General features: G+C 45.1%; 2 protein-coding genes and 1 long non-coding RNA gene across 3 annotated transcripts in view; 2 read left to right on the top strand and 1 right to left on the bottom strand.

The window, feature by feature from the left end:
- Positions 1-2118: 2118 nt before the first annotated feature.
- On the top strand, positions 2119-4242 carry LOC308532170. Its single transcript, XR_013996963.1, has 2 exons — positions 2119-2516; positions 4129-4242. It is a non-coding gene; the product is annotated as an uncharacterized lncRNA (long non-coding RNA).
- A 799-nt stretch (positions 4243-5041) lies between these two features.
- PEX12 (peroxisomal biogenesis factor 12) lies at positions 5042-9081 on the bottom strand. The gene is made up of 3 exons (XM_081109460.1): positions 8328-9081; positions 7437-7990; positions 5042-6643 (listed from the first exon to the last, which is right to left on the bottom strand). The coding sequence occupies exons 1-3, from the start codon at positions 8451-8453 to the stop codon at positions 6244-6246; spliced, it is 1080 nt and encodes a 359-aa protein (XP_080965586.1). The 5' UTR covers positions 8454-9081; the 3' UTR covers positions 5042-6243.
- Positions 9082-11569: 2488 nt separating this feature from the next.
- The window catches only part of AP2B1 (adaptor related protein complex 2 subunit beta 1), a 100639-nt gene continuing 97022 nt past the window's right edge, over positions 11570-15186 (top strand). Inside the window, exon 1 of the mRNA XM_081110863.1 lies at positions 11570-12339. The gene's annotated coding sequence lies outside the window, so the exon portion shown is untranslated. The remainder of the gene's footprint in view (positions 12340-15186) is intronic.

The following is a 15186-nucleotide window of genomic DNA, read 5'->3' as shown; positions in this document are numbered from 1 at the left end:
AAGAATGCACCAAGCCCTAGCTGGTTTGGCTCAATGGATAGAGTGTCGCGGCCTGTGGACTGAAGGGTCCCGGGTTCGATTCTGGCCAAGGGCACATGCCTGGGTTTCGGGCTTGATCCCCAGTAGGGGGCATGCAGGAGGCAGCCGATCAGTGATTCTCTCTCATCATTGATGTTTCTATTTCTCTATCCCTCTCTTCCTCTCTGAAATCAATAAAAATGTTAAAAAAAAAAAAAAGAATGCACCAGGCTGAGGGAAATGGAGATGCAGAGAAAACAGCACATGCAAAGGCACCGTTTCTCTCTTTTTTTAAACAAGATTTCTAGATGTTGGGTTCTAAGCATTTTTTTAATCGCTTTTATTTTTTTTTAAAATATATTTTAAATATATTTTATTGATTTTTTTACAGAGAGGAAGGGAGAGAGATAGAGAGTTAGAAACATCGATGAGAGAGAAACATCAATCAGCCACCCCCCGCACATCTCCCACCGGAGATATGCCCGCAACCCAGGCACATGCCCTTGACCGGAATCGAACCTGGGACCCCTCAGTCCCCAGGCCGGCGCTCTATCCACTGAGCCAAACCGGTCTCGGCTTTTTTAATCGCTTTTAGAGAGAGGAAGAGAGTGGGAGGAGAGAGGAAGAGAGAGATATTGCTCAATTGCCTTCCATAGGTGGTCAGGGATCAAACCCACAACCTAGATACGTGCCCCAACTGGGAATCAAACCTACAGCCTTTTGGTGTATGGAACCATGCTTCAATTAATTGAGCCACCCAGCCAGGGCAAGGCACAGTTTCTTCACTGTCTAACCTCCTATCTATAAAGTACAATGGAGTTCCTCGGTAGGTCCGGTACAGAAGACCCTCCGTTTTTCTCCATTCTTCCTTTTCATTTTTTCATGTCCTTCTACCCACCCCTGTCCAACACTCATCACAACCCTCATGCTGCTTATCACATGCTTCCTCTCCATTTCCACTACTACAGTCCTAATTTGGGCTCTTATTAGTTCTCACCTGAACCACTGCAATCCCTTTCAATAGCTTCCTTCAATTAATTGAAAAACAAAGTCGCATGCTGAATTTTCTCAAGTACAGCTCTGATCACCTGTCTTCTTGGGACCTCAATCTTTAAATTATTCTCCAGAGTAGTCTAATCTAAACAGCCAGCAAACACCATCCTTAACAAAGTCTTAACCCGTTTTTCAACTTTCCTACCATCCTCCTTCTTTAACACTATCACTGGTTTTCAAACTTTGGTGTGACTCAAGATCACCATGGGGCTCTTATTAAAAATATGCATGGTTGGGCTCCACCCCAGAAATCTGATTCAGTTAAGTCTGGGTTTACCCCAGGCGTTTTTACTTTTATTTTTTGTGTGATATGTTTTTGATGGAGGACATTTATATTGTTGTTTCCTCCTGGTGTTGCTAGTTCACCAATTTTTGAGAAACACTACACGTTTCAACTTCAGATTTGGTCAGCTCCCCCCAATACATTCTCATTTAATTCGGTAATCATTCCTTCTCCCAGAATCTCCTAATTCTCACCCCCCCCCCCGCCGCCCCCCCGCCCCATCTTTCAAGACCCAGATGTAATGCCATCTCTTCCGGGAAGTCTTTCCTGCTCTCCTTCACACTTCTTTGATATTTAGCTGCACTTTTCTTGCGGCACCTCTTGTTTACTTAGGAAGCATCCAAGAGCCCGACCAGCCAGGAAGGTCCCTCTGCACAGAGAGGGACACATTCATCTAAGCCCACCCCAACCCCTAGCCCTCACGCGGCCAGGCGGGCAAGTGCAATAAACAACGTTGAATCGCTCCATCAATAGTTCTTCCCGGAAACGGAAACCCAGGGCACAACTGCCTCCGACGAAACCACCGGGATAACTGTCGTCCTGAGGTCCGAGAGCGGGCGAGAACTGCTCCGAGTCAGTTGTAAAGCGCCTGCCCCAACCCTGAAGATGGAGCCGCCTGGAAACTAAGTGACGGAAAAGGGGGTTCCGCCCTCCGGCCCGCGCCACCCCTGACGTTCGCCTCGCCCTCCGATTGGTTGCTCCTTGCACGTGACCCGCTGGCCGCCGCGGGATTGGTTATCTGGCAGAGGCCGCAGTGGGTGGTGGGATGCCGGCGGGGCCTGGAGGCGGAGGCAGGTGGGAAGCGGGAGCTGTTGTCCTGGAGGGAGGGCTGGGAGGCCGGCAGTCGGCACCGTGAGCCTTCGCCGGCTGGGCCAGCCTCCTGGGAGTCTAGCGCGTAGGAGTTCTGGCATTTTCCAAATGGGGCTTAGGACTCCTGGCTCCGGCCTTACTCGCCTTTCCCCACAAGGACGGCTTCTCTGTCTTCCTTGGAGTTGGTGGGGTTTGGACCGTTATTTTTGACGGTCCGCTGTGTGTAAGCACTGGTTGTCCTGCGCCGGGCGCCGTGCAGAGCGCCATGAGGTAGAAGGGGGGAGGGGGGGGAGGCAGGGGGAGGGTTTAGAGATGCTTGCGATGTGGTCCTTACCTACGTGAAGCGTTGGAGGTAAGTCGGCTGATGCCTTTAAAATCTAGGTGTTTAGGATTTAGTAGGGAGGGTCGTGCATTGACTTGAGTTAAACGCTCATTTATTGAGCCGCCTCCTATGCACCATTCTGAGTGCAATGGATGCAAAGGCCAGTAAGACACAGCCCTGGTTCTTTAGGAACCCTGTGATGGGGGAGGCGGGGATCGTGACTAAATGGCGTTTGATGTGTGTTGGGGGGAAGAGGGGGACTCAGAGGAGGTGATGGATGACTGAGGAGTTAGGGACCACTTAACAGAGAGAGAAGGTGACATTTGAGTAAGGTTTTAATACTGTAATTAGGCGCTCTCCACATTGGAAGGGGCGGGGAAGCATCCCGGATGGCGTAGTGTACTAAGGAAAAAAATTAGGAAAGTATCTTTGTGTAGAGGATGATGAGATAAAGGCTCAAGCATAACCCCTGTAAAACAGACACTTTGTTAGTTTCCTTCTCTTTATGGAGTTTAGTTGCTAAATGGCAAACACAGACCGATTGTCAGTTTTATGGAAAATCAACCTATTGATACTTATAGATGGCTGAAGCATGTGGGGCCTCCAGAATTTTTAGATACTGTCAGTACCATGCTGAAAGGCTGGAAAGGGTGACATGTGATCCTAGTACTTTTCCACGTCAATGATTGTGTATCACCAGGTGCCATTTAGAATAAATGAAATGCAATCAGCCTTTTCATTCAGAAATCAATTGTTCAGGTCGTGAATTATCCAGGCTTTCCCTTTTTTCCTTTATCTTGCTCATGCCCTGGAGGAAAATGAAATTAAACCTTATATTTAGCTGATAGTGGAAAAATATAAATCTGGTAATCAGACCTCAGTTCTCCTTCCAGCTGATGTTAATTTGCTATGGACCTTAGGCAAATCATAGCCTCTCTGGGTCTTGGAATCTTAAGATAGAAGATCCTGGTATAACAAATTTATGACTAGTTTTTATCTTTATGTGCAGCATGATTGTAAATCAAAATATATTTTAAATGAACTGGGGTTTACTTTAAGATAATTTAGTATAAAAATCTTTTCTAACGCTTTTGCTTAAGAACTTGTCTCTAAATCCTTTTGCAGGCATCTGAAATTTTATCTTGCGTTGTGTTTGAGCTCATTAAAAAAAAAAAGTTTTTTTTTTTTTTTAAACTGTAAGTGCTTACCCACCACCTGTATTTCAAAAACAAAAAAGCTCCTCCAAACAAAACTTGTTCAAATTTGCATTTTTGTAGTTACTTAAACCAAAGCACAGTGGAAGATAAAATGGTTGCAATTTAAACTTATCTAAAAAGAAGGCTTTATTTTTTTCATGGGTAAACCTAAGTTTTTTTAGAAGTGAAAATACTTTTAGATAATACAAGGTGGTGAAATGCAATGATGCAATGATGAGTGAAGTATAGTCTGACCTGGTATTGCCATTGCTTCACTGTTGGCTCTGACCAGGGTGTGATCACTTAATCTTCTCTCTGAGCTGAGTCTGGTTATGGTTTTCCCACATTGGTATGTTCTAGCATATTTGGACACTGGTTTTATTGTGTATATGAGTGTTTCTTTGGTATTTGTTTGAATTTTACTGATACTTTGTTTTTCTTCTTAGGTTGAGGTGAAAAATCTGCCTTTGATACCTTCATGGAGTACTACATTATTTCAGTCCTGAATCTGGTTCCGTTCTCTTATTGACTTATTATATTAAAAATGTTTTTTAAATTGATATTTGCTTTGGTAAAACCTTGCTATTTAACAAGAATTCTTGCAACTATCCCCTATACTCTTTTTATCTATAATAAAAGCATAATATGCTAATTAGACTGGATGGCCTTTCAGACGCCCTTCCGGATGAAGCTGAGGCAAGCCACCTTGGCTTCGAGGGCTGAGCCCCTTGCACAGATTGCATGCATTGGGCCTCTAGTGATACATGAAAGTTTTTTTTTTTTTTTAATTTATTTATTTATTTTTTTATTGCTTAAAGTATTACAAAGGGTATTACATATGTGTCCATTTTATCCCCCCGCCCTAGACAGTCCCCCAGCATGAAAGTTTTAATATTTTAAAATCCATAGGATGTTCCATTTCACAATTTAGTTTTATCACCTTGGTGCTATTAGAGAATGTTTGTCCTTTGAATTGCTAAAATGAGTTAAAATACTGGAAAACGCCTATCTCAGCAGAGGCACCTACAAATTACTTTCATCCTTCCTCATCTAGTTATAATTTTTTTAACCCATATTTTTTCATCAATTTGCCAATCCAGGCATGAATTTTTCTACATAGGCAACTTAAAGTGTTTTTTGTAGTCTTTCTAATACAAGATATTTCAAACAAGGCTGAATGCTGAATTCTTGCTGTAGGAGTAGAGGACTTTCCCCCCAATTATTGGATTAGCAAAAACCCCCACAAAATGTTAATACAAAAATACCCCCAAAAGTCAAAGGTTGTCTGAATGAAAAATTTAAACACCTCAAGTAAGCTTTCAGTTTTTGTATAATCATGACAACATGGAACAGTTCTTTGCCAAAAAACATTTATTCTTGAAATGTATTTAAGCGTTTCATAGAAACTTTAGTAATAGCCAGAATTATTCATGCCAGTTTAGCAAACTCTTTTTAAAATATATTTTATTGACTTTTTACAGAGAGGAAGGGAGAGGGATAGAGAGTTAGAAATATGGATCAGCTGCCTCCTGCACACTCCCCACTGGGGATGTGCCCGCAACCAAGGTACATGCCCTTGACTGGAATCGAACCTGGGACCCTTCAGTCCTCAGACCGATGCTCTATCCACTGAGCCAAACCGGTTAGGGCCACTTTAGCAAACTCTTAATAGCAAGGAGAAAGGGCTTATTAAAGGAGCCTTTCTTTACACATAGATGAGTATTTTACTTCATCTTTTTTTAATATTTATTGATTTTAGAGAGAGGAAGGCAGAGGGAGAGATAGAAACATTGATAAGAGATTGGCTGCCTGCTGCATGCCCCTCACTGGGGACTTGAGCCTACAACCCAGGCATGTGCCCTGACTGGGAATTGAACCGGTGACCTCTTGGTGCATGTGTTGATGCTCAACCACTGAGCCATACCACCTAGGCTTTACTTCATCTCTTCATTGCTTATTAGCTTTGCTTTCTCACCAAAATCTATATATACACTTCACCTTAATTTTCCTTTAACCAGTTTCCCAAGAAAGACTCATAAAGAAATCTTTAGAAGTTGATAAATTACAGCAGACATTACATAACAAATGGGTCACAGTATATAGAAGGAGCGATTGTTTTTCAAGAGTAAGCCCACTTTTCACATTGTAAACTGATAAAACCTCTTCCTCATAGGCAAGTGAAAACTTTCTAAATACAAGGTCTGCTTCCCCTTCACCACCACTTTGAGGTCTAACATGGGTTTTTCCTGAGAGCTTCTATACCTCTTCGTTCTTTAAGGAAAAGCTTCTGTACTGATTATCCTCTTTTATCCACTTCTATACTGACTCTCAATTCTCTTACTCTAATCAGCTTGGTTAACTTTAAATTGGGGCCTCGAGAGCAGGTTAGAAGGTTAAATCCATGGGTATATCCTTTTAAAGAAATCCATGTAATTTTTAAAAATTCATTTAATTATGAATTGAGGCTAAGAAGTACCAAATAACGCCGTGTACCATGCTGAAAAACAGCCCTGTGGCCTTCTGGGCAATGATTTTCCTGCGAGGTAAGATGCTAATCCCTTTCAGTTGTCAGGGGAGTACAGTTTAATTAGATGTTGTACTTCTGTTGGATAACCTGTGATGGGACAAGCCTGGTGAGTCCTCACATAACTAAACACACAGCGATAGCAAAACACATAGCCAGAGGTGGCAAGAACAGTATCATTCACCCGGGTTTTACGACACAGTGGGCACACAGTCTTCATTTTGGGTAACAGGGGAGAATCAGAATTGTAGTCTAGGTGTACAGGTGGTGGTGGAGTAGGCAGGGCAGTCAGTGATTTGATGGTTTCTTGATTTTCTGACGAGTACCACCATTCAAGGAATTGCAGGAAGAATACACCGACAGACAGGCCAGTGGAGAGGGATAAGGCAACACCTCCCACAGCTTTTTTCAGGGTTGACTTGATCTTCTCACTAATACTGTTAGGAAATAGAACAAGAAGGCAAAAGGAGAAACTGTTTATTTAGGTACAATTGCAGAGTGACTAATATAAATGGAATTCTCACACTTTTCATCAGAATCACCAATTCAGTTTGGGGAATGACTGGCATTGTCTCCTTAAGGTTGTATTCTAAATGATTCCCTCTTTCTGACTTACAGTATTTTAGGAGCCCAGGAGCAAAGCTTTGTTTTTAAAGACGAGGGTTTTGTTGTGTGTTGAGAAGAAATTAGTGAGACATTGATTATATAGACCTTTTTGTGTATGTGTTGAAGATAGTATATCCAGAAAAAGAAACAACTCACTTAAAAAAAATTAACTTAGCAGCATTGAAGAATATACATTTAAAGTTGTAGGAGAACATGAACACCAGCTACAAGCAGGATAGCGTTGTGGTTAAGAGCAGTCGAGAATTGTGTTGATCTGCCTGGAATCTCAGTTCTGCCACCTTCTAGCTGTGTGGCCTTGACAAGGTACTTAGCTGCTAGGGCTTAGGTTCCTCAGTTGTTAAATGGGGCTGATGACTGAGTTGTGATGGGGATTGGGATAATGTATATAAAACAAACACCTAGCTCAGGGCCTGGCCATAGCAAGTGTAGGAGTTTTGATGAGGTTGCTTACCGGGATGGCAATCCTTGTTTTATGAACACAGAATTTTTCTACGATTTTATAAAAAAACCCTCAATGTGGACTGAAGGAGGTGATTTCATAAAATTAAAGTAAGATTTTAGAATCTGTTCATCAAAGATTTGGGGGAAATGTTAAGGCATTACCTCCTGGCTGGTTGCTGCATCATGCTGGCTTCAGCTGCTCTGTGCTCCAGGGCTTGTATATCCTGAACTGTAAGTCGACCCAGCCGAACTCCGGCCAGACTAAGTAGAGGTGAGTGATGCTGAGCTTTTCCTAGGATGTATCGAAGTTGTTGTACAAGAAACCAGCCTTCCCAGGCCATGTTAACAAATGGGTAGGCTGCCAGGAAGGCTCTGTAAAATTGTTTCCAGCGGGAAGAAGGGGGATGGATAGAATATTCATCCTCTTCTCTCAGGCTAGAAACCAGCTTCTCCAGCTTCACTTTCAGATAGGGAAGAAGAACCAGGAACATAATGGATTTCCAGAGCTGCTTCTTTGGGAGACCAGCACTGGCCAGTCTCTGAAGCTTGTGTGTGTCCCCCATGACAATCCGCTTTAAGCCGTAAAAGTTTTCAGAAAATGAGGCACTGGTTTTAGACAGATAATGCTGCTGGAGCAGAAGATCCAGCAGGGCAAAGATTTCATCAAACCACCTCCAAAAGAAGCCATAGCGGGCAGGGTTTGATTCTGCAAGAACCTAAAGTGAAGTAGATGTTAATAAATGAAATGCATTCCATTTCACAGCTACTATGCCTTATATTTGCATTCCCCTCACCCCATACCCTCTAAATTCTACACTTTGAGATTAAACAGATCACTACTTTTGGGGCTTACCCTATCCTTCCTGCTGTGCTGGGCATTCATTACAGGGCTCTACACAACAGGGGTTCAATAACCGTTAAATTATATAAATAATAGGATATGGATTATGTGCTAATTGGTAATTTCAAACCTAGGCTCCAAGATAAACTCAAATTACTGGTTTGGTTTTTACCCAGTCATCCCTAAAACCATTTAAAGAATTAATACCGTACCTTGACCACATGCTGAAGGGCAGGTCTCACTGCTGTCATTAAACTGTCCTGTGCTACCACCTCAAAGATGGATGGCTGGTCATCCACCCCAGAAGCAGCTGTGATGTGAGCCCCGTGCTCGGCCATAGTTTCCTGCGTGCACTGGGTTTCACTTTGCCCCTAGTAAGCATGAACTTGTTTGGGGTATCCAATGGGCACTCAGTCTTAAAAGTAATATTTCCGCAGGATATCCGAAACTCCTAATTCTCAATTTTTACAGGAACTGGGAGAGAAAAGACCACTTCTGGAGGCAGAGGGGACGGGTCTCAAGGAAGAAGGACGTTAAGGCAGGACCTGGGTGGAAGTGCCGTGTAGGGAAGGGGTGACTTGCAAATGCTGCACCTCACAGGGCAGAGCGTGACCATGGGGGAGAGGCAGGGGCCAGGAGGTCTGTCCTCTCCAGCTGCAGTCGTGGAAGCTGCGGATCGGGGGCTTCCAATCGCGAGGGCTCAAAAGCCGGCCTGTCCTGAGAAATCAGAGGTGCTCGTGCGGGCCGGCACCCGAGGCCCGGCTCCAGCCGCCGGCTGGTGAGCACCCCGCCCGCGCCCGTCCTTGCGCGCTGACCCCAAGCGAGGCGCGAAGGACCCACGACGCCACGTTGGACGGGAGGTCTCGGCTTTAGGACAGGAGCCGCACCCGGAAATAGAAGCCGCCGGCGGTGGGCAGCTGCGGCGGCGGAGAGGCGCTCTAGCCCCGAACGCGGCCCCGAAACCGGAACTAGAAAACGCTATGACCCACGAGCACTTCCGCTTCCGCCCCCGCGGGAATGAAAGGGCGCTGGGCGATTCCCTTAGAGAGAAGTGTTTGCTCGCTTTAGGTAGTTGGGTTCGCGGGCCGTCTCGGTAGGAAACCAGAGCTCTGAGTCTCTGCAGAGGTGTTTGACCAGATGTTTGGGGCGCCCACCTCTGGCGCCGCCGGAACTTGGTCCCGCGGGCGGTGGAGCTGGGAGCGGAGGGATGAAGGGAATGCGGAGGTGGAAAGGCTCTCAGTGCGGGTGCAGCAGGTGTGATGGTGAATTTATATTATGCGCCTTTTGGGAAAGATTTGATAAAGATGGTTAGGATGAGAATGGTTCCTGTGAGACCTCCAAATTTGGGAGTTTTGTTATTACATTTCGTCCAAGCTGGTAGTTTACCATAGTCTTCTACGTTTGGTTGTATTCTAGCAGAAATTCCTAATTACTTTCTACCCTAGATAAAAACGATTCCGATCTTTGTACACGGGAGGGTGTGTCCTATTAGCTATAAGAGTGCTAAGTCGAAGGAATCCTGGTAAGTTCCACCAGCAGGAACTGGGGAAGCGTGACAGAAAAGGCACTTTTCATTGTGTACCAAAGTTGGTGTAATTTACCTTACGGTTTGCAAAGTTCTGTTATGCAACTTTGCCTCATTTGCATTGCTAATGCAGGTTTATTGAATTTGGATAAAGGTTCAAGTTCGACCTGTCTTCTCTGTCCAGAACTCCTCCGTGACCTCTGGCCTAAATAGGTAGAATATAGAAGGTATTATTCACTGCCCAGAGGACCTTAGGGTATATAGATAGGTAACTGCTTTGCATAATGAGAGCCCTCAGAAACAAGGTTTGGCTTTGGTTATTTGAATAGAAAGAAATATCTTGCAAGTTAACCTTAATTATACTTCTAAAAGGTGTTCTTTACCAAAATGCCTGCTAAAAAGTCACATTGATAAAGATTTTTACCTTACGGAGCTTAAAGACTAGACATGTATCTATAAAGTACCGGGTACAGGTTAGGTGCTTGATCAATGGTAGCTGTTATATACAAGCTTTCCTCAAGTGAACAACATGCAGGAGGCAACCAATCAGTGTGTTTCACATTAATATCTCTCTCTCTTTCCCTCTTCCACTCTCTCTAAAAAAAAATCAATGGAAAAATATCCTCGGGTGAGGATTAAAAAACAATAACAAAACATACATAGTATCTACACTATAATGGAGTTTACAGTCTAGTTGGGGAGGAAAATAAACTAATATATAATTTATAAATTGAATAAGAGGGATGGGATAGGAGGGGACCCAGGGTAATCAGGGAGTGCCTTTCTGAGGAGAGTGCACTTAAACTGAGACCAAATTATGAGCCAGCCATGTGAGGAGTTGGGGAGAAAGAATATTAGGCAGGAGGAGGAGTATTGTGGAGGCCCTAAGGTGGGAAAGAACTTGGCATATTTGAGTGTTGCAATAGCGAGCAAAAGGGGAATATGGGGAATGAGGAGTGACAGAGGCATAAAATGATATTAGAGAGGTAGGCAGGGGCCAAACCATCCATGCAGGCACTAAGGGCCACGGGAAGGAGTCTGTAGCAATTGATATTATTGACCACTCACTCATTCATTCAACAAATTCTGGGGAGGGGGGCTAGGCCTCAGAAATGGAAGAGTGAACAGATTGATATACTTCCTACTTTCATGAAATTATAAAAGCATCCTGAAACATAACTGCCTCCTTTCCTTCTGCCTCTGATTACTCATTCTTGATCCCTTTCCAAATTTGGTTTCTTCAGCTTCTGCCCCAGCCTCTCTCTCTCTCCATATTTTTAAAAAATATATTTTATTGCCTAAACCGGTTTGGCTCAGTGGATAGAGCGTCGGCTTGCGGACTGAAGGGTCCCAGGTTCAATTCCCATCAAGGGCATGTACCTGGGTTGTGGGCACATCCCCAGTAGGAGATGTGCAGGAGGCGGCTGATTGATGTTTCTCTCTCATTGATGTTTCTATCTCTCTATCCCTCTCTCTTCCTCTGTAAAAAATAAAATATATATGTATTTTTAATTGATTTTTTACAGAGAGGAAGGGAGAGAGATAGAGAGATAGAAACATCAATGAGAGAGAAACATCGATCAGCCGCCTCCTGCACACCCCGCACTGGGGATGTGCCCACAACCAAGGTACATGCCCTTGACCGGAATCGAACCCCGGACCCTTCAGTCCGCAGGCCGACGCTCTATCCACTGAGCGAAACCGGTCAGGGCTCTCCATATTTTTAAAAAGGTTTTATTTTAGAGCAGTTGTTTTAGGCTCACAGCAAAATCGAGGGTAAGAAACAGAGATGTCTAATTTGTGGTTAACAAAAAGAACTTCACTTTTGTGTAATCAAACCTAGTACATGCTAGGTGCAGAATGTACTCTATCCCAGTTAAGCTCCACAAAACCACGAGAGAGTGAAAATCATTTGAGACGTTATTTCGCAGACAAGGAAACTAAGATGGAGGAGAACTGAGGCAACTTTCCTAGTGACATTCAGGGCGGCGATTTCAACCCAGACCTGCTGCCATCTCACCCTTTCCCTCTGCACCACTCCCCTCTAGTGCTCGCCAGGCCCCTGCAGGCCTGGGCTGCATCACCCCTGTCCGCGCTCCTCACCTGGCCCGGGAAGTTAGCCGAGTTGGTTTTTCTTTAGGAAAGGAACCGAGTATTATAGAGAGAGAGAGGAGAGAGAGAGAGAGAGAGGGGGGGGGAGAGAGAGAGAGAGAGAGAGAGAGAGGGAGAGGGAGAGAGAGAGAGAGAGAGAGAGGGAGAGAGAGAGAGAGAGAGAGAGAGAGAGAGAGAGAGAGAGAGAGAGAGAGAGAGTTTTTTTTAAGAGAACTGTGCGCGAGGAAACATCCCGAGAATGTCAGCTTGCTTAGTACATCCCTTCGGATAGACTCTGAACATCATTTGAGACGCCGGTGGCAGGTCTCTTCCCGACCAAGAAAATAGAAAAAAAAGTAAAATTAAAAAAAAAAAATCTTTGCATCTCCAAGGCGACGAGATCTTTGTCTCGGGTCTCCGGCGCGCCGGGATGACGTCACCGGCGCGTTCGTCTGACGTCGGCGCGTCCTGCCGCCATCTTTGTCGCTGGCACAGCGGGCTTGGCGCAGCGGCCGAGACCTGGAAGAGGAGCCGTGACGTGCGGGAAACCATTACAACATCGCTGGGGCCGCGCTCTCCGGCCGCCGCCGCCCCCGCCCTTGCCTCCGGTGAGTTCAGGGCGGCGAACTCCGGGGTGTGTCCCCCATGGATGCTCGGGACGGGGGTGGCCCGCGGTAGGGTGGGAGGCGGGCGGAGGAGGGGACATCCTGGGAGCGTGACCGTTGAGGATGGACCGAGCCGTCGGGTGTGACCGTTGTGAGAAAGAGGGCGGGAGAGAGGGGCGGCACGGCCGTGGCGGGGCGAGGGGGTCCTCGGGGGTGGCGGCGGGGAGCTGGGGAGCCCGGGCGGGCAGGTCGGGGCCGATGTCGGCCGGTTAGGGAGGCCCCAGGCCAGGGGTGTGGCCGGGAGGGGCCGGAGGCCGAGGGGCGAGCCAGCTGTCGCCGCTGGGCGTCGTTCTCTGAGCCTGGGACGGGCCCGGCGGCTGAAGGGGAGAGGGAGCCCCCCGTGACGGGCACACCTCGCCCGGCTCCCCCGGTGTGAGGTTGAGAGTCATTCTCCCCCACCCCGTCATGGAGGGACGGGTCTCCGGAGCCCTGGCACCTGGTAAAGAGCAGGAACTCCTGCACTTGAGGGGGAGAGCCCCGCCGGCGTTGCCGGGTGGTTGAGCATCCACCTGTGGACCCGAGGTCACGGTTCCATCCCCGGTCGGGGCACACGCCCAGGTCGCGGGCTCGATCCCCAGCGTGGGGCGTGCAGGAGGCCGCTGATCAGTGATTCTCTCTCATCATTGATGTTTCTCTCTCCCCCCTCCCCCTTCCTCTCTGAAATCAGTAAAAACATATTAGAGAGAGAGAGAGAGAGAGAGAGAGAGAGAGAGAGAGAGAGAGAGAGAGATGGGGAGGAAAAACCTCCAGAACTGGCCGGATGTGAAAGAGGGGGGCGAATTGGGGATAAATCTTAGCCCGGAATTTTTCCATTTTGGATTTAGCAGGAATGGTCTGGTTTGAGAAAGGCTGTAGATGAATTAAGCCCGAGGCAAAGAAACCAGTACTTCCTGGTACTTCCTAATTCTTTGAATCCAGAGAATTTATTCATGCTGTAGGGCTTTTACTGAACACACTTACTTGGCCGCTTCATTATGAAGCAACGTGAATAAAGCATGAATGCTTCATTAAACTTTGAGTTTTTAGAAAGAAGTGTTTTTTAAATGCCAGACACTTATAATCAATGTAATTTTTAAAAATAAAACGCAGCAAGTTTAGGAAAGGCAGAATGACAAAGAAGGTGGTCTCAATGAGGAACAATTTAAATTATTATTTTTTTAAAATATATTTTATTGATTTTTTACAGAGAGGAAGGGAGAGAGATAGAGAGTTAGAAACATCGATGAGAGAGAAACACCGATCAGCTGCCTCCTGCACATCTCCTACTGGGGATATGCCCGAAACCCAGGTACATGCCCTTGACCGGAATCGAACCTGGGACTCTTCAGTCCGCAGGCCGACGCTCTATCCACTGAGCCAAACCGGTTTCGGCCAATTTAAATTATTAATAACCTTTGCTTTGGACTTCTCTTGCTTAGCCTCAGGGTACACTTACAAAGTAATAATAGCAGCAGAGGAAGGAGATGCGGCTGTAAGGTGAAAAGTGAAACACATTCCAGTGATGACTAAGCTGGTGGTAAGGTGAGACCTGTTTGCAAGTATCTTCACAGTTTAAACGCCCAAGGAAGCAAAAGGATAGTGTGTTCTGCAAACCGCCTCACTGAAAGTTGGATGGTAAAATTAATAAAAGCTAACATTCTGTGAATTAAGAGACGCAAGAAAGTCCAGTATATTTTAGGCTCAGGTTTGAACCAAGCTGAACAAGGAATGAATAAAATAGAATATGCTCTCCCTTTTTCCTTCTTTGCTTCCTTCTAGGTTTAAGTTTTCTAGAGTTTATTGGTATTTCAGTTAAAAATTAGATGTAAAACTTTGAGCTTCTTTCTTACTATATAATACTAACAAATCACCTTGTAGTCTGCCATATTTAAGTGAAATTACAGGTGTGTCTGTTATAATTAGGTGCCTTTTTTAATTTCTTATGAGCTGAATGATACCTGAAGATGCTGTTGACTTTGCGTTATTATTGAAATATCTGATTAGCACTTCTTACCCTTGTAATAAAAGATGGCTGGAATAACTTGGTTAACTCTTTGGCTAGTTTTTCAGTATAAACACCAAACTGTGTAAAGCTCAACTTTCAGTGAAAAGAAGGGATTTAGTGGCCTCGTCAACTCTTAATTTAGCTGCCATTTCCCAGAGAGCCATTCGAAATTAAGATTCTATTAATATTTTTCTGGCCTTATTTTCTTTAGGGCGACTGGAAGGAGGGAGAAGTAGAAGGAGAGAAAGGACTTTCACAATCTATATTTAGTAGAAACTAGGTTATGTTAAATCTAGATGTATAATCCTGTGTGTGGAGGCCTTCTCTCAAGTGCAGTGACATGACTCCCTGGGCTAGGACAAGTGAAAGTTATTATGTGCTTTGACCGTGGCAGCTGAGCTTTTTAACAATGCCCCTAGGGCTAGGCCATGTTGCAATCCCCAGAACAGCCAGGACTTGTCTTAGGCTGGAAGAAGGGTAGGGTGAGCTTAAACCCTGATGGCTTTGCTTCTTGCTGGGGCTCTTCTGAAGGAACAGTGTTTTTCCCTCCAGGAGCTTGATTTTTGAGAAACTGATAACTTGATTTTTTTTTCTTGAGTTCTATCTTGGCTGCTTTTTCTTTGGCTTCTAATGCAGACAATAGTTTTCACCATCCTATATTTTGGAGAATATGGTTATGCCCATCTCTGGCATGTGAGTAAGTGCATCTCATTTTAAAATATATATACAAATGTATTTTTTGAAGGGAAATTCACATAACAAAATTAACCATTTAAAAGTGAGCAGTTAAGAAAAAAAAAAACACT

The sequence above is a fragment of the Myotis nattereri genome (genome assembly GCF_964212035.1).
Source record: "Myotis nattereri genome assembly, chromosome: 16".
NCBI classification, from domain to species: Eukaryota; Metazoa; Chordata; class Mammalia; order Chiroptera; family Vespertilionidae; genus Myotis; species Myotis nattereri.
Note: the sequence above shows the minus strand (reverse complement) of the source record. Positions and strands in the feature narration are given on the sequence as shown.